The following is a 27470-nucleotide window of genomic DNA, read 5'->3' on the forward strand; positions in this document are numbered from 1 at the left end:
CCTACAATTGTTACTATTATTTTTTTTATTTTTATTTTAATTTTTTTCTCTCCCCTTTACTTTATCGCTCAAGTGAGTCTATTTTTTGGGGGGGAGGGGCATTTTGTTTACTCTTAAACAAGAATATTTTATTAATGTATAAAAAAAAACATTGTTTGTACAAAATGAGAATATTTTTAAAAAAATGACTACCTCAGAAACATATTCCCTGGGTGACTTTGGGCAATCTAATGCTTTGGGTCTCATTTCCCTCACCTGTCAAATGAGGGCAACTAACTCCTCCTTGTTCTGAATTTATTCTCTTTCTTGCCAAAAACCAGTAAATACAAATATTGTGACCTAGTGGTAAGATCTTAGATGCTTTCCACCTCCCTTCAGTATTTTTCTATTTTTCAGACAGCTTAAGAATTGATCACTAGTTCTTTCCAGTATGATCTTGTTCGTTCTCGTTCTCTCTCTCTCTCTCTCTCTCTCTCTCTCTCTCTCTCTTTTACCTGAACTAAGTAGTTCTTTTTTTTACTTTAACAATGAAGAGACTAAATGTTTACAGCAAGTATCTCATTTCTCAAAGACATAGAGAACTAGAGAACTGAGTCAAATTTATAATACAATTTGTTTCCTAATTGGTAAATAGTCAAAGGACATGAACAATTTTCTGTTTTTGCAAGGCAATGGGGTTAAGTGGCTTGCCCAAGGCCACACAGCTAGGTAATTAAGTGTCTGAGGCCGGATTTGAACTCAAGTACTCCTGACTCCAGGGCCGGTGCTCTATCCACTGCACCACCTAAATTCTCTTCCTACCCCCCTTTCCCCCTCCTTGTTAAGACAAACAATTTGATATAGATTATACATATGCAGTCATTGAAAACATATTTCTATATTAGTCAAGCTGTGAAAGAAAGCAGATCCTAAAATAAAACCAACCCAAAGAAAATAGTGTTGTTGTTGTTTTGTTTTGTTTTTCCAAGGCAAATGGGCATAAGTGACTCCCCAAGGCCACACAGCTAGGTAATTACTAAGTGTCTGAGGCCGGATTTGAACTCAGGGACTCCTGGCTCCAGGGCCAGTGCTCTATCCCCTGCGCCACCTAGCTGTCCAACAATTTTCAGAAGAAGAAATCAGAGTTGTCTCTAGTCACATGAAAAATGCTCTAAATTACTAATGATCAGAGAAATGTGAAGTAAAACAAGTCTGAGATACTACTTCACACTTATCAGACTGGCTAAATGTCAGGAAAGGAAATGAAAACTATTGGAGGTGAAAGAAAATTTGGGACACCAATGCTCTCTTGATGGTGAGGTTGTGAACTGGTTTGGTTATTCTCGAGAGCAATTTGGAACTAAGCCCAAACAGCTCTACAACTGTGCATACCTTCTTACCCAGCAATACCATTTCTAAGTCTGTATCCCAAAGAGGTCGAAGGAAAAAGGAGGACCTATTTATATAAAAATAATTAAGGGATGGCTAGGTGGCGCAATGGATAGAGCACTGGCCCTGGAGTCAGGAGTCCCTGAGTTCAAATCCGGCCTCAGACACCTAATAATGACCTAGCTGTGTGGCCTTGGGCAAGCCACTTAACCCCATTGCCTTGAAAAAAAAATCTAAAAAGAAAAAAATAATAACTTTAAGTAGCTCTTTTGGCAGTGACAAAGAATTAGAAACTTGAGTGAATGGTTATCAATCGGAGAATAACTGAACAAGTTGTTTGTACATGATCATGACGGAATTTAATTTTTCTATTAAAATAATGAGCAGGATGGTTTCAAAAAACCTGGGAAGACATGTATGAACTGATGCTAAGTGAAGTGAGCAAAACCAAAAATTGCAATGTACATAGTAACATCAACATCATACAGATCAACTATATATGGCTTAGCTACTCAGATCCAAGACAATTCTGAAAAGCTCATGACAAAATATGCTCTACACCTCCAGAGAGAATTCTGAGTAAATCTTAGCATAATTTTTTTCATTTTCTTATTTTTTCTTTGATTTTTTTGGCAACATGAATATGGGAATCTGTTTTACATGATTTCATATGTATAATTGATATCCTATTGCTTGCCTTCTCAATGGGTGGGTGAGGGATGAGAGAGAGAGAATTTGGAATTTCAACACATTTGCAAAATTAATACTAAAAATAAATAATAAATTGGCTTCTCTTTAGTTGAGTATCTTACTAGTCTTCTATAAAATAGCCTCCTTTCCACTACCTGTTTATTGAATCAATAATATTCACAATATTTCATCATCCTCTGTAATATCTTATATAAAGATAGGTTTATCTTAGAAAACAGTGCTTATCTTGGCTGTTTCTCTCTCCATTTGGCAAGATGATCCAAGTTTTGACTCAACTTTTGTACCAAATGTTGTAACCAAAGCTGAAATCCTTTCCCCCATTTCTCATTTTATTCTCTCTTCCAGGGACAACAGAGCCCATTCTCCATCAAACTTGTTGTTTCAGATTTTACACAGCAAACTCACTCAGACAGAGCAGATGAAGTGAATTCTGTGCCTAGACCTCTCGACTCTTGAGCAGGTTCTTTCGCTGTTGTACCATCCTGTTTCTGGGCCTTTTCTGTAACTAACTGGTGGTCTCTTGGCACACCCAAAAGCTGACTCAGAAATGATTCAGTTCATCAGTAAAGCAGTGAGTCATTTCCTGTCTGAAAAATCATTGATATCACCCCCCCTCCCCATCCATCTTATTCAGGACTTATTACGTCCATGCTTTCTGATTCTCTTTCATGAAGAAGGTACAGAGTTGTGAAGCTGCCAGGGGAACCACAGACTTTGGTCAGTCTTTTTTTTTTTTCTTTTAAATCAAGAAGATTTTAGTTGGCACTTGTGTGCCAGACATTGCCAAGCAATGCAACAGAGAGACTAAACTACAACTCCTGCCTCCAAGAGTTTATCTGCTCTCTCCAGTATCATACTTGGCCTTGGTCCTGAAGCCCAAGTAGCAAAAGATGGCCCAAGCAGTTAGAACCTTGACTGGGCTCCTGTGGCAGCTCTTTTTTGCACATTTTTTACTGAAATATTATAAAAGAATCCCAGACATCCCTTAAACTGTGATTCCTGATGTCTGAGGTCACTAGGGGGTGCCACAGTGTGCGGGGTGTTAGGGGGAGGGATCCTTATTTTCTTTACCTGTAAGATGAGGGTGATAGCAACTCCTCCTCAGGTTGTGAGGCTCAAATGAAGTGAGGCTCAAATGAGATCCTATTTGTAAATAGCTCATAGAGCAGGTGCTACATAAAAATCCTTGTCCCCTTCCCTTTCCCCTTAGGGTGAATAATAAAAGAATTCATCTCCAAGTAGCTGGTCTTCTGGAGATGTATGCTCTCTGCACTCAACTCAGCTGGTTGCCACACTAACAGAAATATACTTAGGACCAGGTTCCCAAATTACTCAGGTCCTCTAGGTATTTGGAAGGGACATCAGAAATAAAAACAGAATCTAACCCCCTGTTTATAGAGGACTTTTGCCCATACAGAGCAAGTGACTTGCCCAAAATCAGAAAGTTAATAGAGGGTGGAGCTTCCAAGGGATGTTTTATTAGACATAAGATTCTGTCTTAAAGGACTAAGAAATCCCCATTTTCTCACTTGTGGGAAAAAGGCCACTTAAATAGAGCTGAGATCCAAAGAGCTCATTTATTTATTTTTTTTTTAGGTTTTTTTCAAGGCAAATGGGGTTAAGTGGCTTGCCCAATGCCACACGGCTAGGTAATTATTAAGTGTTTGAGGTTGGATTTGAACTCAGGTACTCCTGACTCCAGGGCCGGTGCTTTATGCACTGTGCCACCTAGCCGCCCCTCATTTATTCTTTTAACAGAATTTGGAATGAGAAAAGAAACTAAGTGACTCAGTTTGATATCTTTTCTGTTCTTACACACTATGACAGAAACTAATGAACAATTACTCACAAGGAAAAAAGAACAAATGGAGAACTAATCTGGATTATGCACACACTTATTACATATAGCATATAGGTAATATTCTAAAATACTTTCATTTGCTGTGATTTGCATCTACCAGCTATTTCAAATGAATTTTCATAAGCTAACTCCAAAGCTCATTTTGGTAATATTAGGAGATGTCAACTTTCTTCTATAGGATATACTGACAGAATGCTTTGTTTTCTCTTCCTTTTGCTATGTCTAGTGGTATTTCATTTTACTTACATTAACACTTTATATATTGACAGATTTTTGGTTATTAATAAAAAACTTAATACAGACCTATGATATTTCCCAATGCCCAGACAGCTTGCTCACACACATTCTGATGAGGTGAATGGAGAAGCCTCAAAAAAAGTGGTACAGCATCTAGGAGAGAAACAAAGAACTATGAGAAGTAAAGATACTGCTGATTTCTGTATCTCAGTCCAATAAGCAGATCTCTCTTCTCCTACAATCTCAGTCCCTGGAAAATAAAATTAATTTTCTTTGGTATAGAACCAGAAACATTTTTATTCTATGACAAATTTTCATCTATAAATTATATTATAAAAAATAATTAGCAGATTATTTTAAAATTACTTCATATAATGACTGTATAAATTATAATATTAATTTTTTTTAAACCACCCAGAGTTAAATCATTTCATAGAAGTACAGGACTCTAAGTTGCTCTATTAGGTTAGAAGTTCATTGAGGGAAAATCTTCAAGGTGTCAGTTATCTTGTGTCTCTCCAGGCACTTCAGAAAAATGCTTTCTGTGTAGTACTGGCTCTTATAAAGAAAAAAAAAAGCTGAATTCTCAGGGCTGATTATAAAAGGTGTTTTTCACAAATGCTGAATGGATACGCTTCAATTCCATTCTCTATACATGTTAAGCTTCCATTGTGGACCAGTGTTCATTCACAAACAAGTGACAGTGCTTGTCAAATGAGCTCATCTATTGCCATTGCAAAATGTCTTCTGATATTACCATAAAATTAATTCACAACATTTATTATGAACCAAATGAGTTGCCCACTCTTAATGTTGGCAGGTTAGTGAAGAATAGAATCTAGTCTGTTATATACTATGGATCTGATACTGTTTTTTTCTATGTATAGTCAAAAATTTTACTTTTCGGGGAATGGGCTATCAGAGAGAGAGACAAAGAGAAAGTGACCATGTAAAAAAAGAGAATACACTAATAAAATATAAAAAAAGTTATCTGTTGAATGCATTGTATGCTGAATGTGTGGATTTATATAATATTATGAAATTCCAATTCCAACTTTCCTCAGGCAATCAAAAAAAGGATCCATCCCCACACAACTGAAGCAACATCAGAATCAGGGCGGGAGGATGGGGCATGGGGAAAGGGGAGTGGTTATTAACCACCTGAGACTTGTTCTTCAATGTATTAATCATCGAGGGAAACACCTGAGATTCACATGATTAAGAATTTGTAAAACAAGACCCAGTTCTGGCATCTATTCACATCCACTTCCTCTAGCCCCTAAGAAATAGTCACCAGCTTCATTCCTACATTCAAAGACAATTCTTTAGTTACACCCCCTTTCCTAGGCTCACACTGCTAGTGTATGTCAGCCACAAGCTATCAATAATAATACCAATAACTAATATTTATAGAGCCCTCTGATCTTCACAACCACCCTGGGAGGTAGGTTGCACTGCTAAGCTCATTTTCCAGAAGAGAAAACTGAGGCAAACCAAAGTCAAGTGACTTGATCCAAGTCCCAAAGCCCATGAGACTGGATGTGAACTCTTCTTCCTGATTCCAGCACCTGTCTACCATTGTACCCTCTTAGGGATGTAGGTAACTCTTTAAGTGAAGACAGCACTGGACTCTTCTGGGACTCCCCGTACCAATGGAATCACAGATCTACTTCCTATTCCTTTAATATTTCTCTGAATTCCAGAATCAGAGAAGAAAAACTGCACAAGCCAGTTTGGCAAATGCTGACAGAAAGGCCCTGGTACCAGGCCCCTGGGTGTTGGGCACTTCAATAAAATGAACCATCTGCAACATTCAAAGGAAAGGCCCTCACTTGGTATCTATGTAGTATTGTTTGGGGGCACAATTTTCCTGGAAGGAGCCATACATATCAGTTATATATAAATTTTAAAAAATTGTTTTTCTAGAGATATTACCTCAAAATTTGCAAAATAATATAAATGCAAACTAAGATTTTTCTTCTAATCAAGTAAGAACTGTTTCAAGGCTGACATGTTTAAAATGTGTTTACACTTAGTTTGTGTCAACTACCTCACACTATTTGTAGAAGGTTCTTTTCTAGATTTACTCTAGCAAGAAAATAACTATTTCTTTAGTTTTTTTAACACTGATTTTAAAAAAAAATAACCAGACATGCAATTAAAATTGTCAAATAATAATCAACTTACTGGACTGAACTACAGCCTGTGTTTGTTCAGAGGTTCCAGAAGCAATGTTTGTCAAAGCCCACGCAGCTTCAAACTGTAAAGAAGGACTGTAAGAAACAAAAGTTTTACCAGCTTGAAATTTTTTTTTTTAAATTGGACCAAACCCCATTCAGATTAAATTCTCCCTCTATAATCTTTTATTCTTCTCAGCAGGTCCAGGATCTGTCCAAAATTTGTCACCTTAATAGCCCATACTCATCATAAAAACAACTGTTCTTTGTGGTAACAAGCCTGACATTTTATCTCTTCCCCAAATAAGCAGCTCACAGCAAAATAAATAAATAAATAAACAAATAAATAAATAAATAAATAAAGGTTTTGCTTATCTTTTTTATTGAGGTAGTAATTTATTTCAACCCAGCAAGTAAGTCTCTTCTAATTCACAATTATCCTATTTCCCATCTATGCTCCCTCCTGGAAACAGTTAAGAAGAACAGACTAAAAGAATGATTATTATTAATAGTACACATGAACTTATTCCATTGAATTTACCATTTATAAACAAAAAAGACCACATTCAAACATGCCTTCATTTCAGTCAATATGCAGTGTCGTCCACTGTTTTTTAATCTGAGTGTTCTTCCTGCTTAGAGTACAATCAAAATGTTAAAAGCACTTACTTGTCGTCTCTTTCAAGACAATGGACTAAAATAGGTAATATTCCAGATTTTATTAAGTCATCAATTGGTGGATTGCGATCACTGGACAAAAGCTTTCTATGAGAAATGAAACAAGAGAAATTTGCATAGATACATTGTGCAAATAGTAACAGGTTATTTTAGAAAACAATCATTTCTATAAAAGTTTAAAAATTCCAAAAACTTTTTTGAGTGCTGCTTTTGTGTAAAAACCTCCTTAAAAATTACATTTTCTTCATGTGACTGATGAAACTTTTCTCTATTTCCTATGGAATTGCTGAAATTAAACTGTCTCACTTTTGGGGAGCTCCATTTACTCCTCAAATATGCTATTACTATGCATCTTCCCTAGTTTAGTGAGGACACCCTATTAATTTGACAACATTAATTCTCATGCTTGGAATGCCCTTCTGCATCTGTCTAGATCCTCACCATCCTCTATGGATCCATTCAAGTTTCCCCATGCACCATCCTCCATATTCTGTTGTTTTCTTTTTTTGGTTTTTCCAAGGAAGTGAGGTTACGTGACTTGCCCAAGGTTACACAATAAAGTAAGTATTACATGTCTGGGCAGGATTTGAACTCAGGTCCCCTTGACTCCAGGGTCAATGCTCTATCCACTGTACCACCTAGCTGCCCCCATCCTCCATATTTTAAAGTCCTTTGGCTTTCAAACTAAGGAGTTGATATCTTAGCTAGCTGGCAAGAGGAGCAGTCAAAGATTCTGAAGCATTGGAATGATTGGTCAAACCTGTGTTTTAGAAAAGAGATTCTTTGTGGTAGATTTATTTGTAGGCCTGTAGCCTTGAGATTTTGCTCAATCAGTTACAATAACAGTATCGGAAACTGTATATAACTAAACACACTAGGGCAGCTAGGTGACGCAGTGGATAGAGCACTGGCCCTGGAGTCAAGGAGGACCTGAGTTCAAATCTGACCTCAGACACTTAATAATTACTTAGCTGTGTGGCCTTGGGCAAGCCACTTAACCCCCATTGCCTTGAAAAAACTAAAAAAACAAAACAAAACAAAAAAAACTAAATACACTGGAAATTTAGCAAAAAACTAAGTTTTATACAATCTCTTTTCCCTTTTTAGGCTATGATCTTTTATAAAGTCAACCTTCTTATTAAGTTTTTATTTTATACACATAACAAAATGAAACAACTGCATAAGGAATGCTACAAATTTTAATACCATTAGTTATAAAAATTACTAAGAAATATTTGAATGACCTCAGTTGGCCTGAGACTTCTCATCTGATTAAACTATGTACTGTGAATTTTTAAAAGATTAACTCTTATGAATACAAGCTACAACGGCCACCGATTTAAAACTTACCTAGCAGCCTGAACAGCACTTAATTGGATTCCTTGGTTATCACTTGAAGCATTCTATGATAAAATAACAAATAGTTTATAATACAGTAACAATATTTATTCAGGGAAAAAAATGACTAAAGAAAAAAGACTTACTTGCACAATTGCTTCTAAGGAGGTATTTTGCTGGAAAACAAAAATCACAGAGTATTAAGTAAAAAAAAAAAAACACTCTGAAATTGTACAGTTCTTTTATCTGTAGTCTTAAACAGAAGCAAACTTACCACTCTGTAATCACCATCTATATCAGAATCTTCACAAATATCTTCATGTGGTACATTTCTTCTTTTTAACAGATGCTCATCTCTTTTGTTCTAAAAACCAAAAACAAAACAAAGAAGGAGAAGGAATGAATGATTTTTTTTTAAAAATTTAACTTTTTAGGTCGCAGTAAACAAAATTTTATGCCTTTATTTAACTAAGGCACTAAATTCCTTGTAAAAAAAAAATTCATAAAAGACAAAAAAAGAAACTATGACAAAATAAACTAATTTGAACCCCAAAGTTATCAAATAATAAAAAACACATGAAACCAATCAAGAGGTTTTTTTTAATTAAAGATATTATTTGAGTTTTACAATTTTCCCCCCAACCAAGAGTTTTTAGAAAATATGCTTGTGCATCAAGTTTAAAATAGGAAAGATGTTCTTAAATTACTGAACCAGACAGGACAAATACAGGGATAGGGATTGGACCTATGTTTTTATTGATATAGGGAGCCCCTAGATGGGAAAGCTCTCTCTAGTGATAAAGGCTGGCACTTTCTCTGCAGTCTGCAGTCTCAATGAACTGAGTTGTTGTGACCTGCTCAAGGTTACACAGCCAGCATCTGAACCAGGTCTTCTTTACTCTAAGACCAGATCTCTTCTCCCTAATTCACTCTCCAGGCTGAGTAACCAGTGTTTAAATAAAACCTCAGGCAAAGATGGCTAAAAGTCAGATTAGAAAGTACACCTATTGAACCGTTATACATTAAAATACCCTTTTCTAAGAAGCAATAAAATGTCATTTTAATAGCTATTATTTAATTTAGGACAGGCAAAAACAAATCACTAAATGATGACACAAACTTAAAAGAAAGTTACAGGTAATGTTCTGACTCAATGTGTCCATTATTTTCTTGTCTAAGTCATAGTTCTAATAAACATCAAACTCGGTGTGTGACCGCTGTAACTTTTAGATCTGTACCACATTTTATGACAATCCAAACAGATTAGAGATTCTAATTTACTGCCTGAGGCAGTAAGAAGGAGAGATCTTCCTGGCATGAGTCAATGGTAGGAACTGAACTCAGGACTTCCTGGCTTGGAAGCTGGCATTCTATCCATCTTACCAGTGGCTGCCTACCTCTCTATCTAAAGTTCGTAAACTTAAGTGGGAAGTGTTACAATCAACACACACAAAACCTTTATTTACAACTTTCTTGAAGTACTATCTGTGACTGGTTGACTTTCTTATTTGTAGACCTTTCACTTAGCACAGTACCAACTGTACTCATTCAGTCAGTTGGACAAACCGGATTTGGAGGTATTATTTGATTCAGACTCACCTTCCTTAACTCAACAACAACTTCATTTCGCTGTCTTCTCATAGTCTGTTAAAAGAAGGAAAAAACCCATGATTATGATGACAGCCTCTTATGTCTACTCGTAGTGTTCCCCCAAATATATAGTTACTAGGAAATATGCTGGGCTCAGACTATTTTGTAATGAAACTGAAGAATTTCCTCTAAATAAATCTAACTTCTATGAGCTACATCTAAACCATGGATTGCAATTTTTCATTAAGATTCCTAACAGAGGACCTTTATTTTCTTAAGTAAAAGAACATTAATTCATTGATACTATGAATAGAATACAGTCTGAAGCAACACTTGTAAAGAAACCTTCTTTATGACAGTGATTCAGAAGATACAATACTTTATGCTGGTTTAAGTTTGGTGATAATATTCCCATAGTTCCACAAGTCTGGGGCCGCCTTATTACATCAAAGAGGACTTTTATATAAAAGAAATGATTCCACAGACTCCCACTTTCAAGAATCTGAACTAGGTTCTTTGCTTCTTAGGAAAAAAAAATGAAATATACAAGACATAAAATGGGGGGCAAAGTAGGCTGGGGTAAAGAGAAAGGGTAATAAGCAAGCAGTAAAAATCCATTTGATGGAGTCAGTAGATTCAAGGTAAAAAGGTCCTTGAGGTCATTTACTCTCATTTCACAGATGCCAATTAACACTGAGAGAAGATGACTTGTCAGAATCTGAACCCAGCTCCTCTGGCTCCCAAGCTAGAGCCTTTCCCCATTTCTGGCCCTGATGGTGGCATGAATGCTTCATTACTTGCGGTCCAGCAGGATGTGCTCCAGCTTGATGCATCCTCAACTCCTCTGGGAGGTTACTTCCTGGACAAGGTCCCTGACCATATATGGTCTCCAAACAAAGGCAATATCAATCTATTCACACTTGACTAACAAGGCGAAGATGGGCTCAGGAAAATGGTGAAAATAAAGTTTTAGGATGATGAAGCCTATTCAAAAGCCTCATATCACAAATACTTTAAGAAGAGTGTCTCCACGTGGTAAGCATTTGATGACTACAAATAATAAAACTGATTACATATTTTGACAGGAAACTGGTCATTTCCAAAAACAACTGTCTGTGTGTAGCTAGTTCACTGACTAAATAAAGCAAGGAGGAAAGTCAATTTCTAATTAAAAATGAAGATACTTTAACTCATACTATGTAAACTATATAAAATAATGCTAAAAAAAATGGTTAGAGTACATAGGGGACACGTGGACTGATCCAATTTCTTTTTCTTTTTCTTTTTTTTTCAGATTTTTCAAGGCAATGGGGTTAAGTGGCTTGCCCAAGGCCACACGACTAGGTAATTATTAAGTGTCTGAGGTCGGATTTGAACCCAGGTACTCCTCACTCCAAGGCTGGTGCTCTATTCACTGAACCATCTAGCCACCCTCTGATCCAATTTCTTATAATTTAATAAGTAGCTACCCCAAAAGGAAAGCCAAAAGAACAATACAGCAACAACTTTGCCAAGTGGCAAGGTTAGGTGGGGTAGGGATAAGAACATGGGCCTGGAATAAAGAATACTTAAATTCAAATCCCATCTCAGATACTTTCTTATTAGCTGAGTGACCCTAGCAAATCATTTTCTCAGTCTTAGTTTCCCCATTTTACAAATCTAAAGAGCAGTATAAATGTTACCTATCTCATAAAAGGGGAAGAACCTGAGAAGGAAAAATGAATCTGCAGAGCATGAAACTCAATTTAAGATTAAGTCATTCCAAGAATACTGAAAGTTAATTATTTAAAATGATGGGCAGAATGGGATGGTATGTGTACTTGAAGAAGGGAAGATCTGGGTTTAAACCCTTCCTCTGACACTGATGTCAATGGGCCAAGATGTGTACCGACAACCTTACAGAAGGGCTGTGAAACTTTGTATTCTGTAAACTTTAAAGCAGTCTATTTCAGTTGAATGGACAAATCTTGGGATCAGAATTCAGATGGCAAAGGAGCTTAAAAGTAAACAGGAGGAGGGCAGCTAGGTGGCACAGTGGACAGTGCACTAGCCTTGAAATCAGGAAGACCTGAATTCAAATCCGACTTCAGATCCTTGACACTTTACTAGTTATTTAACCCTGAATGCCTCGCAAAAAAAAAAAAAAAAAAAAAAAAGTGAATAGGAGGAAAAGGATGGATGCACTCAGTCTGGACAACCTCCTGAGGAGTTAGGTTATCCTCAGTTACAACAAAATACACAAAAGTCAGTCTGACAGAAAGCAATTTGAGAAGAGAAAGGGAGAGAATATTGAAATTGTATATATTACTGTAAGTTTGTAAAGTACATTATTTTATTTGAAACCTCATCACAACTTTAAAGTCAGCACAACAATTTATATGTAAGGAAATTTGCCCATTTACAGTCAATAAAATATAAGAGAAAGAATTCAAACTTAAATTTATCCAAGTAATGCTGCCAAGAACTAGATCAGAAAAAGTAGTGAATAGTGACACAGAACTAACAAAAGATAAAAAAGATGTTAAAGATCTAGAAAGAGTTTTAGGAAACATAAGACAACTAGAACTTTGAGAATTACTGCAAATAGTTTACATATTCTTCTGTCATGTACCACACACATTTGTAAAAACTAACCATGTGTGAATATTAGGATATAAAAACAGCCAGATTTTTCAGAACTTAAAAGACCAAGCTGAGCAATATGCCATTTTCTTCCTAGGGCAAAAAAGATCTCAACTCTAGAGAAATTTTGTTGGTAGCTGAGTGAGATACTCTGGAGAGAAGAATCTAGAAAAAAAAGGAGAGTGAAGAGGCAGAAGGGAAGGTGAGGATAGGGAGAAAAGAAGTGATAGCAAGTTTTCAAAGCACTTAACATATATCCTCTCATATGATGCCCATAACAATCCTGTAACTATTGTTATCCTTCCTGTATAGATACTGAAAGTGAGACTGAAGAAGGCTAAGTGACTGGCCTAGGTCCCATAGCTAAAGAAAATATCTGAGAAAGGGATTTGGACTTGGAAAGAGGAGAGGCTATTGTAAGGCTTGTGATTGGGATTCTTTTGGAGTACAATATTTTCCAGCTATAAATCATTAAAATATGCTTCTCCATTTAAAGAATTTTAAGAATGCTAAATGGGTCAGCTAGGTGGCATCACAGTGCTAAATTCAGGAAGATCCGTTCAACTTCCTGGATTCAAACCTAGCCCCAGACATTCACTAGTTATTTGACCCTGGGCAAGTCACTTCCACTGTTTGCCTCAGTTTCCTCATCCAAAAAATGGGATGGAGCAGGAAATGGCAAACTACTCCAATATTTTTGCTAAGAAAACTCCAAATGAGGTCACAAAGAGTTGAACACGCCTAAATAACATCAACAAATTAACACTGGTACATAGTATTTGCAAATAGTTTATGTCCTCTATTTTTTTAAAAGGTTTTTGCAAGGCAATGGGGTTAAGTGGCTTGCCGGAGGCCACACAGCTAGGTAATTATTAAGTGTCTGAGCCCGGATTTGAACTCAGGAACTCCTGACTCCAGGGCCGGTGCTCTGTCCACTCCACCACCTAGCCGCCCCTATGCCCTCTATTCTTAACTGCAAAAATGAATGAGTAGAAAATCATATTTCCCCAAACCACATGAGTGCATCCACATCAGACTATACTGCTGCTGCTGCTGCTGCTGCTGCTGCTGCTACTACTACTACTTCTACTACTACTACTGCTGCTGCTGCTACTACTACTACTACTTCTGGTCAAACTAGACTTCTCTCTGTCCCTCATCTCCTTCCTTCAGGGAATACACTTCTTTCTTTACTTCACCCCCTGAGAATCCTCCCTTCCTTAATCATTATCTTCTGTACGAAGCCTCTTGACCTCACTTGCTTATGCCTTCCTCCCAAAAGTTCTTGTATCAATTCCCTTTATATTTGTGCTACTTGACTCTCCATGGAGTAAAGTGGTAAATGCCCTTAATTCCAATTAGCTCCACCTTTCTGAATTCTTAGGGTTCAGCTTCATTATAAGAATTTTGCAGATCTCAGGTCTTCTCCCCACCCCACCCCCAATCCCAAGCTGTCAATGCTCCCTGCCTGCTGTGCCTCCAATTTCTTGTACATTGTACTTGTGCACAGGTGACTTTTGCCTTAGGTGAATGTGAGCCTCTTTGGGAAACAGGGGCCATTTTGCTTTTTGTTGAGCTCTGGAGCCTAAAACAGTGGCTCACACATTAGTGCCACAAATAGCAAGACTTTAATGTTTATGGAATGGAACTGAAGGCGACTGTTTCCACTGAAGAGGCAGACCAGTGAGTCATGCTGAAAAGCTACAGAAGACTTGTGGCTTGCTTGACCTGAGACACTTAGAAGCCTAAGAAGAAAGGGCACAAGGATAGGGGTTCAGAATAAAAGAGATGTCTCTATCTTAGACTAGTGAGACAAAACCACAGGCAGATGCCTAACTGTAAACATGTGCAAGACTCAACCTGAAAAGGACTGGCTGGCCTCAGGTGAGATGCTCTTCAGACATGGCCAGAGGAGAAAAGGGATCAATGACTTTGTGCCTATAAACTGACACCTGGATCTCCTTCCTAGTCTGGCGGAGGAACAGCCAGATCCGATCCCATAAAAAAGGCAGCTCAGTGACGCTGACAGAAACATGAGGTTTTATGGGGAGAGTCAGGTCTAGCAGAGATGGATCGGACTTGTGATGTCCTAGGTAAGTGAGGTTAAATAGGGCAGAATAAAGAAGGCAACAGAGGTCATGTTTAAAAGAGACAGCCTATTGTAATTATTTTTCTCCCTCTCTACAAAACTCTTCCGTTTCTGTCAAAAACACCATTCATTATTCTAGCCTCTCAGATACCTCACCTTACATGTCCAATCAATTGCCAAATATTGTGGTTTCCTTCTCCATCACTCACATCTGACTCCTCTCTTTGCTAACAACTATTGACTAACTACCAAGTTCAAGCCTTCATCACCTTTTACCAACTTATAACGAACAACTTTGTTGTTCCTTGCTTAAAGTCTTTCTCTACTCCAGTCCAACCAAACAACTGCCAAAATGATTTTCCTCAAGCACACATCTGACCAAATGGCTTTTCATTGCTTCTAAGATCAATTATAAACTCCCCATTTAGTTGGTTTTTTTTTTTTAGGTTTTTGCAAGGCAATGGGGTTAAGTGGCTTGCCCAAGGCTTCATAAGCTAGGTACTTATTAAGTGTTTGAGGCTGGATTTGAACTCAGGTCCTCTTGACTCCAGGGCCAGTGCTCTATCCACTGTGCCATCTGGCTGCCCCACCCCCCAATTTAGTTTTTAAAGCCCTTTACAACCCGATCCCAAACTATCTTTCCATTCTTATCATAGATAATTCCTCTTCCTGTAGTCTATAGTTCTGTTGAAGAAGCCTTCCCTGCATTCCTCAAATTCACCATCCTTTAGGCTCCCCTCCATCCCATTTCACAAAATTCCTCACTTCTATCAAGAAGGACGCAACTGGGGGACAGAGCCAAGATGGCAGCAGGAGAACAGCCTCTTAGGAGCTCTCTCCAAAATATTTCAAAAACCTTAAAATTATGACTCTAAATTTTTGGGAGACAGAACTCAGAAAGATCCAGTAAGGCAATTTTCCAGCCCAAGGAAACCTGGAAAATAGTGGGAAGGCTCTATTCCACAGGGTCGGAGGGGTGGCAGCACCAGAGCGAAGGAGCTTCAACCTTCTGGGAACAGCCCCAGGGCGCCTGGCAGCAGAAGCAGTTTCCTGACCTGTCACCTCAGGGCGCATCAAGCACAAACTGGAGATCAGCAGGAGACCTCTGCCAGAGCAAGCACAAAGCCCAGGCCAGTGGCCCTGCCCAGCACATCCCAGAACCCAGGATGGAACAGTCTATGGAGCTGCCAAGCAGCTACTCCCTGAGTGCTCAGCCCATGGAAATAAGGGAGTGCAGGGAGACTACGGAGGTCTGTCCTCTGTCCCAGGGACAGGACGCTGGGGTCCCAGAGGAGTATGCTTGTGGCCACTCAACAGACCAGGAGAGCAGTCACAGCCTCACATACTGAGGTCCTTGCAGGGGTGTCCCAATAATACTCAAAAGCTCAGGAGGCACCCCAAAACCAGGCACAGGCTGGGGAAATGAGTAAACAACAACAAAATAAAAGGAACCTGACCATAGACAAATACTTTGGTCCCATGGAGGACCAAAACACTCAATCTGAAGATGAGAAAGTCCAAGTCTCTGCATTAAAGACTCCAAGAAATATAGAAGTTGGGCTCAGGCTATGACAGAGCTCAAAAAAAAAGATTTTGAAAATCAAGTTGGGGGGGGAGTCAAGATGGCAGTATGAAGGCAGCATTTCCTGGGAACTCCTCGCCCCCCAAACTTCAAAAGCCATGAAATGATGACTCTAGTCAAAATTTAGAGGGGGCAGAACCCACAGAAAGACTGAGTAATACATTTTCCCAGTCCAAGATAACTTAGAAGTTCCATGGGGAAAGGTGTGTTTCATCAGGACCGGGAATTGGAAAAAGCCCAGGTAGCAGCACAGCCAGGAACAGCTTTAAGGGGTGGGGAAAGAATTCTGCTACACCAGAATGAGCATGGAGTGAGGAGCACCAGCCACAGAACCCGCAGCGAGAATTGAGAGAAACCAGCCTGTAACTCCAGAGCACAGCTCACAGAGGGAGAGGGGAGCAGGGGAGAAGGCAGGACTCCGCTGTTTGCCCACACTCAGAGCCAGGTTGCAGTTTGGGCTTCCATACTAAGACAGCCCAGCAGGGCCCCTCCTTACAGCTCCAGGGCAGAGGGGAGTGCTGTGGTTATCTACATATCAAAGCACAGGCTAGAGCCCATAACACCTTGGAAGAATAAAGGTACCAGTGGGGTGTACCAACAAAAAAAAAGCCCCCAAAGCCATGGAAGTGCTGTAAATTAGTCTTGGGCTGAAGAAAGGAGTAAACAACAGAAAAAGGGAAAGGAGTAAACAACAGAAAAAAAAAAGAATCTGACAATTGAAAATGACTTTAATCCCATGGAAGCTCAAAACACACACTCATGATGACAAAATCGAAGCTTCTGATTCCAAAACCTCCAAGAGAAATAGAAAATGGGCTCAGACTATGAACTCAAAAAACCCCTGAAAAGCAATTAAGGGAGGTGGAGGAAAAATTGGGAGGAGAAATGAAAGTGATGCAGAAAAATCATGAAAACCAAATCAACAGATTGATGAAAGATATACAAAAAAATACTGAAGAAAATAATATGTTAAAAACCAGTTTAGGCCTAATGGGAAAAAAAAAGCAAAACAAAAGGCAAATGAGAAGAATTCCTTAAAAAGCAGAATTGGACAGCTGGAAAAGGAGATTAAAAAAAAAGCTCTCTGAAGAAAATAACTCCTTCAAATGCAGAATGGAACTAAAGGAAGCTGATGACTTTGCAAGAAATCAGGAAGAAATAAAACTCTTTCAAAAAAAAGTAAAAAAAATTAGAAGAAAATGTGAAATATCACATGGGAAAAACAACAGACCTTGAAAACAGATCCAGAAGAAATAATTTAAAAATTGCTGGGCTACCTGAAAGTCAGGACCAGGAAAAGAGCATAGACTTCATTTTTCAAGAAATAATACAGCAAAACTGCCCTGACATTCTAGAAGCAGAGGGTAAAATAGAAATCGAGAGAATTCACCAGTCCCTGAAAGAGATCCCAAAAGAAAAACTTCCAGGAATATTATAGCCAAATTCCAAACTCCCAAATCAAAGAGAAAATTCTAAAAACTGCCAGAAACAAACAATTCAACTACTGAGGCTTCATAGTCAGGATTACACAGGATCTGGCAACATCTACATTAAGGGCCTATAGGGATTGTAATATGATATTCCAAAAGGCATAAAAGATCTTGGTTTACAACCAAGTATCAACTACCCAGCAAAACTGAACATCCTCTTTCAGGGGAAAAGATGGACTTCCAATGAAACAGGGGACTTTCAAACTTTCCTATTGAAACAACCCAGAGCTGTACAGAAAGTTTGATCTCCAAGTACAGGACTCTGGTGAACCATAGAGGGGGTATATGAGAAGGACTAACTATGAGGAAGGAACTTAATGATATTGAACTGTTTGTATTCCTGCATGGGAAGAAGATACTGATAACTCATGAACTTTCTCATTTATAAGAGCTGTTAGAAGGAGCATGTATAGGCAGGACACAGGAAGGAGTAGAATATAATGGTATAATATAGTAAAAAGATGGAGTCAATGGGTGATAAAGGAAAAGTACTGGGAGGAAGGGAAAGGAGATGAAGAAGCTAAGATATTTCACATAAGAGGCAAGAAAAAGCTTTTTCAATGGAGTGGAACAGAAAGGGGGAATGAGTGAGCCTTCATTCTCATCAGAAATGGTTTAGAGAGGAAATAACATATACACTTAATGGGTTATAGAAATCTATCTTACCCTGGAGAAAAATGAGAAGGGATGGGATAAGGGGGAATGGATGGAGGGAATTACAATCATCAGCAGCAACTGTGGGAAAATATGGAAGCAACTTCTATGATGGACTTAAGAATGTAATCCACCCAACAAAGCTGATGGTATCAGAACACAGACTGGAACACATTTTTTCCTCTTTCTTTCACTTTATTTCTCATGAGGTTTTATATTTTATATTTTGGTGTGGGAGGGGTATTATGCTTACTCTTAAACAAGAATATTTTAATAGGTAAATAAATTAAAGAAAAAAACAATTATAGACCAATGATGCAAACTTTTATACAAAAAAAAAACAAACCAGAAAGGGGGCGGCTAGGTGGCACAGTGGATAGAGCACTGGCCCTGGAGTCAGGAATACCTGAGTTCAAATCCGGCCTCAGACACTTAATAATTACCTAGCTGTGTGGCCTTGGGCAAGCCACTTAACCCCATTGCCTTGAAAAATCTGGAAAAAATAAAACAGAAAGATGCAACTTAAGTCCTAGTTTTCTAATTTTTAAAAATTTCTTTTTAAAAGTTTTTTTTTTTTTGCAAGGCAATGGGGTTAAGTGGCTTGCCCAAGATCACACAGCTAGCTAAGTGTCTGAGGCTGGATTTGAACTCATATCTCCTGACTCCAGGGCCGGTGCTCTATTCACTGTACCACCTAGCCACCCCTGAGGACCTATTTTCTAGATGAAAACTCTTCTGATCCCAACTAACAGTGCTTTCCCTTCCATTTTGTCTTGAGTATTTATTCTGCATTTACCAAAAATTTGTGTAGGCAACATATGTAATCTCCTTGAGGGCAGTGGCTGTCTTTTATTTTTTTTTTACAAAGATTATTTATTTTGAGTTTTACAATTTTTCCTCCATTCTTGTTTCTCTCCCCCCACAGAAGCAGTGTTAGTCTTTACACTGATCTTAGTTGAATGTGATGACAGAGAAATCATATCCTTAAGGAAGAAAAATAAAATGAGATAGTAAAATTACATAATAATATAACAGGTTTTTTCCTAATTTGAAGGTAATAGTCTTTAGTTCTTGTTCAAAGTCCATAATTCTTTCTCTGGATTCAGATGGTATTCTCCATTGCAGATAGTCCAAAATTGTCCCTGGTTGTTGCACTGATGGAATGAGTGAGTCCATCAAGGTTGATCATCACCCCCATGTTGCTGTTAGGGTGTACAGTTTTTCTGGTTCTGCTCATCTCACTTAGCAACAGTTCATGCAAATCCTTCCAGGCTTTCTTGAATTCCCATCTCTCCTGGTTTCTAATAGAACAATAGTGTTCCATGACATACATATACCGCAGTGGTTGTTTTTTGACTGTTTTTTGTACTCCCAGTACTTAGCACACTGGCTACACTGGGTCAGAACCACGTTCTCTGTGTCACCTTAACCTTCCTAGCCTCTGTTTCCTCCTGGCTCTCTGCTGGATGGATGACTTGACAAAGACTCATCCTAGAGATCCAGTGCTTTTCTCCACTATGGGAGTTGGTTACCAAGAGTCTTTGACCACTAACACTTGGATCCCTCCAACAGCTTTTCTCATAAAGTGACCACATGGTTTCAGATCCCCTAATTATCTTGATCATCTTCCTTCAAATGTGATCTCCAGAACTGAAAACAACATTTGAAAAGTGCTTGAACCAGGGCAAAATACAATGGTGTTATAATCTATCTAATGCTGGACAAAGTGTTGGTTCTTGGGCTGCCACTGAGTTTGTAGGCTGCTAAAAACCTCAGGTCACTTTCACAAGAAATGTTATGGAAAAGGTCAACTGTACAAGTCTAGGACTTTATACCATATTGTCAAAGTTACGAGACACATTTCTCTTAACAATCATTATACCACTTTTTAGGGACTTTTCCAGGTGTGTATTGTGTGTTGTTAATTCCTTCTAAAAGAGTGACTGCACCCCGAGTTCTATAGTTTGAAGAACATTTGCTCACTTTAACTTCTCATAGTTCATAAACTTTTAATCATTATTGACTAAAAGAAGCTCAGCATCACCTTCACAAATTCTTTCAGTATCTTAGGGTCCAGATATCTAGTTGGAGTGACTTGAAACAGTCTCTTACACTCACCTTAACTTGGATGTTAATTCCCTACTGGCTATTCCTGTTCCATAGACTAAAAGAACAGTCATTCTGATAAAAAATATCAAGTGAAAAATGAGTTGAATTCAACTGCTTTTTCTTCGAAGAACATCCTATTCCCTTCTTTTAGTTTCTGTTCTATTCCGTGGTGTTCCTGTCCTCAATTATCACAAACTCCAAGATGACTTGGTCGCTTCTTTCCAATTTTCCCACTTCTACTTCAGCAACCATTCCTCCTCTCCTTATTGTTCAGGAGCAGGTTTAGAATAGTAGTATTCCTTTTACTTTCTGACAAATAAAATTATCAGCAAAGTAATCAAGAAGTAAACACCAGCTTTTAGCTACTCCCATACACTTCCACTGCCACATTCTAGTACAACTCTACCAAGACATAAAGTTATATTTCCCCTGTAAATTACTGGGCCTATGCATTCTTCCTTTTTTTATGTTGCACCTGTTAATTTCTGTGACACCTAGTTTGGCAAAAGGACAAAAGACATTTATCTCCTGCTTCTATTTTCAATATAAAACTCCTGACAAGATTTTTAATATATCAGTGTCAATGTGGCACAAGGCCTTCCCTGAAAGTAGCCTAGGGAACTGTACTGTGTTATTTAATATTTTTTTAAATCAATAATTGGGATAAAAGCAGATAAAGGTTCATTAAATCTATAGCTGGCTCAATATGGCACAGGATGACTCAGACTGGCTAACCAAGTCAGGATCATAAAGCTCCTTAATAGTTTAGAGCATTTGAATGAATCCAATAAGATGAGATTCAATGAAGACAAACGTAAAGTCCTCTACTTAGTCAACTTGCCAGTATAAGGTAGAAGAAGCATGGTTAGATAGCTGTTCTGAAAAAGATCTGGAGAATTTAGCAGTTTGTGTTCTCAGTGATTCAGCAGTGTGACATGGCAGTAAACAAGCGAATTCACTCTGGGTTAACATTAGCTGGAATTTGCATTCTAGGAAGAGGGAGATAATTGTCTCATAGTTCTATTTGTCAGACCTCACCTGGTACAATGTGATCAGTTCTTGACAACAGGATTTAGAATGTCTATAGGAAGACTGAAATCAGGAGGGTGAATGACCTGAAGTCTCTGTAAGCTGAGTGGTTGATATAGAAGAGAAGATTCAGGGGAGCTATGAGAGCTGTCATCAAGTGATGTGTAAGAGGAATTATTTGTTCTGTTCAGTCTTTCTCTGCCAAATCAGAAACAATGGGAAGGGGTTTAAGAGAAGATCATTCAACTTTAAAGTCAGGAAAAACTTCAGAACAGTTAATGTTCCACAAATGGAATGGGATAGTTATAGAAATGATGAGTTCTTCTTTCTTGGAGGTTTTCTATCAGACTGGTCAGGTTTCCAACAGATTTGTCAGGTTGGTTAGGGTAGGGAAGCCCTTTTACATGGACTGGACCAGATGGCTATCAAAAAGACTCCTTTCAACTCCCAAATCCTTTAACAATGCTATACCAAAAGACCAAGACAGTCAGTTCTAATAGGGTTATAATTGGGGGACCTGCAAATCTAGTTATTATGTGACTAGCATAGTTAACTTTACAGAACATAAACACTATGTTATGAACACTAGAAATATTATAATTAAGTGAAGTGCAACTTTTAAGCAAAGTAAATTGCAAGTTTAAGAGCTATGGGACCACAAATTTATTGCAAGGAGTCTCACGGTCCCTATGTACATTAAAACAGATTTTTTTTTCTTTATCTATATTATGGCTCATTATAAAAAACAAAAATATACACAGTAAACTGGACAATTAATGCCCTGCAAATATGTATCAGTATTTTTCAAATATAGGTAAATATCATTAATTCAAATTCCTTTTTAAGTATTATTAAGTTTATAAAAGCTTTTTGTAGTCTTATCTTTTCTACTAGTGGATGTCAATAGTAGACTCATCATCACACAAGGAAAGGATGGGAGGAAGGGGAGTGAGGATCCACAAAGCTATCTGAGGTTTAAAAATTAGCCCTTCTACCAAAAAAGGTGAACACTGAAATAATACATGTGTTACTTCTAGAAAAGGGGATACTTTATTTCCCCATGTATAAGATACACCTTAATTGGGGGCCCCAAAATTTGAAAAAAATTATATATAAAGTTATTGAACTCAAGTTTTATTCATCAGGAAATTCAAGGACTTTCTGCTCATAGTCTTCAGGCATTTGGGGGGCAAGTCTGGTGCATGGATGCAAGCTTAGCTCATTCCATTTCATGAACCTGAAGCACCAATTGTTTCCTCCTTTGAAATCAGTCGCTTATTTTCCATCAGCCAATTCTTCTGGACTCTTGGAACCATCATTTTGAACACAGGAATTCCAAATGCCCTTTGCTCTTCAATCCATCTCTCTAATTCCCTCTCTAACTCAGGCCATTTGGCTGCCTTTCCTCTCATGGCCTTCTTCTGCATGGTTCAGCAGTCAGGTTTCTTCTTCCCATAGCCAGTCTCAGATTATTTTCTCAGTTGATGGAGGGCCAAACAGCAGCATGATTTACATTAACTTTGGCAAACTGGATCCCTTTGAACTTGAATTCAGCACTGGAAGAAAATCTTTTCTGAGCCATTTCTGGGCAGAACGTGACAAAACATCACTTAATATACCAGTGAGCGCAAAATAAGTTTGAAAAACAGGCAATGCAAGTCAAAAAATTGAAAACCACTGTAGAAGACACTCCCAGTTTTTAGATCCCAAAATCCTCCAAAAAGGGGTATGTCTTATACATGAGAAAATATGGAAAATATACTGAGAGGGCAGAAACTGGTACTTTTCTCAATTGTTTGAAAAATGGAGGTTAAATTCCAGAAGCTACTTTAATGACAAGTAAATGGGGAATAGTTTCCATAGATTAAATGCAGTCAAAGTGCTATGGTTTCAAACCTAGTAACCACCCCTATTATATATTATGGATTCACATTCTGTCCTGATCACCCCTTGGTGCATATACAGGCCTGCATCATCTCATATCTGAACTACCACACAGCTACCAACACTCTGCTGGTTGAACTGTTTCAAAGTGCTCTCCACTTTCATCCATTATCCGCTCAAATGGATACCTCCCTAGAACCTCTCTTTTGACCTTACCTTCCATATACTTAGTCTGTAGCTCACAAAAACACAGTTCCTGTTACTCCCACTCTGAACACAAGCTGATTGAGAGCAAAGCCCATGATTCTGCCCTTTTGTATCCCTAGAACATAGCACAGTGCTGAGCCAACAGTCCTTAAACAAATGCTTGTTGACTGAATAACTTTGATGGAGAGTCTGAGATAAGAGCTGAATATTGGGGTCATTTAGAGAAGCACAGATAGTATACAAGAAAGGCTGGGTGAGCATTAGGCTGTTATATAACTGTCTGATGAAAAATGATGATATAAGGGCCATATTCTATTTCACTGTATATCTGATTAACCAAAAATGTGATCCTTTCTCCCCCTTTTACAAAATTATTATCAAGTTTTTGTGGTTTAATATAGAACATAATACCATTCATTGGCTCTTCAAAAAAAGGCAATCTAAAAAAAAGTTCTTACTTTGGAAGAGACTGGTCATATGATTTCATGAGTAGGCCAGCATCTTCCTATTGGCTCCAACTAGATTTTTTTAAAGTAAGTTAGCTGTTTCCCTTTTGCCCATAGAGGTTTGTTTTTAAAACCATCACTCTGCCCAAGTCTAAAATGTCAACATTTCTTACAATTTTTGAAGATATTTTGAAGATAATTTGAAGATAAAGTGCTTTCCAAAATAACAGAAGGGACAATTCAAATGTGCATTTTCAATTTAAGTAGTTATCAAGATAGCATTCTGAGTTATCTGAGTCAGGAAAGATTTCTAAATGGACTATGTCTATATGGTCATCTATCTCTATCTATCTATCTATCTATCTATCTGTCTATATTATATAAAAAGAGAGATAGAGATAGATATCTATATGTGTGTATGTAGTGAGAGACAGAGGTAACCATGTTAGTGATTTAACCCCCTAATAGTCTTAAGCTATGAGAGAATGTGTGCTCATCGAGAAGACAAATGCTAGAGGGACAACCAGTTGAACTCCAGAACAAGAATTATATGCAGCATAATTGATGATAATTATAGAAGGGTATTTCTGGAACACTTTAAGACTGATAAAGCGCTTTACAAATACCATCTCATTGGATCCTTATGATAATCCTTGGAGGTTGCTATAATTGCTCTCATTTCACAGAATAGGAAACTGTGGCCAAGTTATATAACATGTCCATTGTCAAATCTAAAAAGTGTCTTGAGGTCGGATTAGAATTCAGTTTCCTATGCTCTGTCCAATATGACACTCGCTGCTTCTCAGTCAAAATAAAATACCAAGTTTCCAATGAAATTATGTCACCAACACTAAAACTTTATACACTTACTTTCTTTGTATAAAACTTTAATATGGCTAATTTCCACCACACCAAATGGGTAGTAGGTAATTTACTGGACACTGAGCTCTAGTAATGTTTCTTTTGCTACCTTCCTTACTCAAAGACTCCCAGTATTTACCATTCCTTGACTATATGAGAAATGGTGGTAAGAAGTTCTTAGTACCTGCTTCACATTATAGATATTCTACCTGTGGGCTGAGAAGGAAGAGGAGGGGGAGCTGGGGGAGGACAAGAAGCCAAATTCATACTGAATCAATCAATAAACATCTACTAAGTACAAACTGGGTATCTCTAACATAGCATAACCTACTCATTAGCCCCAAACCAGCTCCACTATTCAATTAAAATCCAACCCATACCATACCCTAATCAGTAAACAATAAATCAATGACTCCGTAATACCTCTAGGATCAAACACAAAATCCTCTCTATATACAAATCACAACCTGGGTCCTTCCCACCTTTCCAGTCTGCTAACTTCACTTTCTTCTACATGCTCTATAAGTCAGGGACACTAGCTACCTTCTGGCAAGTCCTCCCAAAGGGTACTCGGTCTTCCCATTCTGCCTGCTTCACTGGCTCTCTCACATGACTAATACTTTCCTTCTTTGTCTCACTTTCTCCTTCATCTCGAATCCACCTTCTTCAAAAGGCCTTTCCTAGTCTTCTCCTTCGACAATGGTGCCTTCCCTTGAGGTTACCTTCCATGGAAAGAAAGGCAAAGGAAAGGAATAACCATTTCTATGTCTACTAGGGCCAAGCATTTTAAATGTTTCATTCCATAGTTCTCTGCAGGTTTGTCTCCCCCATTAGAATGGGGGCTGCCTGAAGCAGATTTTCTCCCTTCTCTATTTAGTGCCTAGCACTCTATAAATGCTTGGAAAAAAAACTGAGTATCCAGTCATGTCTGAATGAATGTGTGATATCTTTATGGGGCACATCACAGAGAATATGATGACTTCTAACATGAGCTTTTCCTAGTTAATTCCATCATACCAAGAGCTTCCTTCCCTAGCACTGATTCACTGCATTTTTACATCATAACAAGTTACTTTGGAACTGTTCTGACCATCACAGAATACTCCTAACTTAAATGCAAAGCATGGTCATGAGAGTTGGAAGTGTACTCTTGGAAAGCACAGGACTAACACTGATGGATGGGCAAGTGCATGTCTTTAGGTTAAATAACCCAGGACATTTTTCTAGCAGTTTCCTTTTGGAATTCTTTGTATTCTTAACAACAACAAAAGCATCTTTGCGGCCAAGGGCATAAGCAGTAGGCATGATTGACACAATGCTTTACACACCAACCATTTTTATACAAACCATCCTCCTTATAGCTTCCCAAAACTTCCATAAGGCAGGGAGGGCAAATATGATCATACCCATTAGTACTGAGGTCAAGTGACACAACTAAGGCCACCAAGTTCATCAGTGGGCCAACAGAGATTCCAAATTCAATACTATTTCCACAATACCACCTAAGGTGGAATGGAGAAGGTGTGAGGGAAGGTTTATGGCTCTACAATGACTAGTAATTAAAGTCAGTAGAGATGAGCATCTCAAATAACAATGACTTACCCAAAGTTACAACCACCAACAGCAAAGTTAACTACAAGAAACTCAAAAATTATATATAAGCAATTTAAAATACTTCATATTTATGATTGCTCTTCTCTTCAAGTTTAGAACTTCAGCAACTCTGGGTCTGGCAGCAAGCCCCAGATTCTAATGCTCAAGTCTTCCCATTGGGCTGGAAGCATGTGGGATAAGCTGATAGACCTGTACCTCCAGCTCAGGGAAATGAAGGGTGTGGCCAGATGGCCAAGAAAGTGGGGTGAAGAATCAGGGATGGGATGAAGCTGAAAAGATTAGAGAACCAGGAGTGCTTTCTGTGGGTTCACTAGGATTGTAGTGAAATGCCTTCAGGTATGACATTTAAGGATATTGATGCAGAATTGCTAAGGGCCTGGCTTGAATAAACAAAGGGAGCAGCAGAGTTAGGATTTGAACCTGGGTACTGATTCCAAACCCAATGTCCTTTCACTACAATCTTAGTGAACCCACAGAAGGCACTCCTTTAAGGGAAATTTTTATTTTTATAAAGGACTATATAAATACAGTGGCTGTTTTGGGGGTGAGACAGGAACTTTTTTTCTGCCAAGGGTCATTTGAGGGCCATACACAATTATGAACTTAAAATTTAGCCTGCTCTATTTGGTCAAACACTTAATTCACCTCTAACAAGTTCCTAGATTTATTGAATTTCAAGTCCTGCCTGCAGTTGTCATGGTAGCGCCAGACTAAATGATTTCATGGCCTTATACAACCCAGGATGGACATTCCCTGCTCCTGGATGAGAATATTATTTAATAAGTTTTTTTTTCCTCCAGCCTAATAGGAGTTAAGACACTCTGCCCTGCAACCCTTGCCTTCCACCCCATGCCTTAATCTTGGTGCCATGGGGTGGAAGGCTAGAGTTTCAGAGCAGATAGCCTTGGTGGTTGGCTTGCAGT

The 27470-nt window shown here is 38.2% G+C and overlaps 1 protein-coding gene across 2 annotated transcripts in view; it reads right to left on the reverse strand.

Annotated features, from left to right (window-relative positions):
• The window catches only part of KPNA4 (karyopherin subunit alpha 4), a 52969-nt gene that overhangs the window by 18248 nt on the left and 7251 nt on the right, over positions 1–27470 (reverse strand). For both annotated transcript variants that reach the window (XM_074190844.1, XM_074190843.1), the window contains exons 2-8: positions 9970–10014; positions 8645–8734; positions 8517–8546; positions 8383–8435; positions 7024–7119; positions 6365–6450; positions 4244–4330 (exon numbers count right to left, since the gene is read on the reverse strand). In XM_074190844.1, the coding sequence (XP_074046945.1) occupies positions 4244–4330; positions 6365–6450; positions 7024–7119; positions 8383–8435; positions 8517–8546; positions 8645–8734; positions 9970–10014 (487 nt within the window). The remainder of the gene's footprint in view (positions 1–4243; positions 4331–6364; positions 6451–7023; positions 7120–8382; positions 8436–8516; positions 8547–8644; positions 8735–9969; positions 10015–27470) is intronic.

This window comes from Macrotis lagotis, chromosome 6 (assembly GCF_037893015.1).
Source record: "Macrotis lagotis isolate mMagLag1 chromosome 6, bilby.v1.9.chrom.fasta, whole genome shotgun sequence".
Taxonomy (NCBI): domain Eukaryota; kingdom Metazoa; phylum Chordata; class Mammalia; order Peramelemorphia; family Peramelidae; genus Macrotis; species Macrotis lagotis.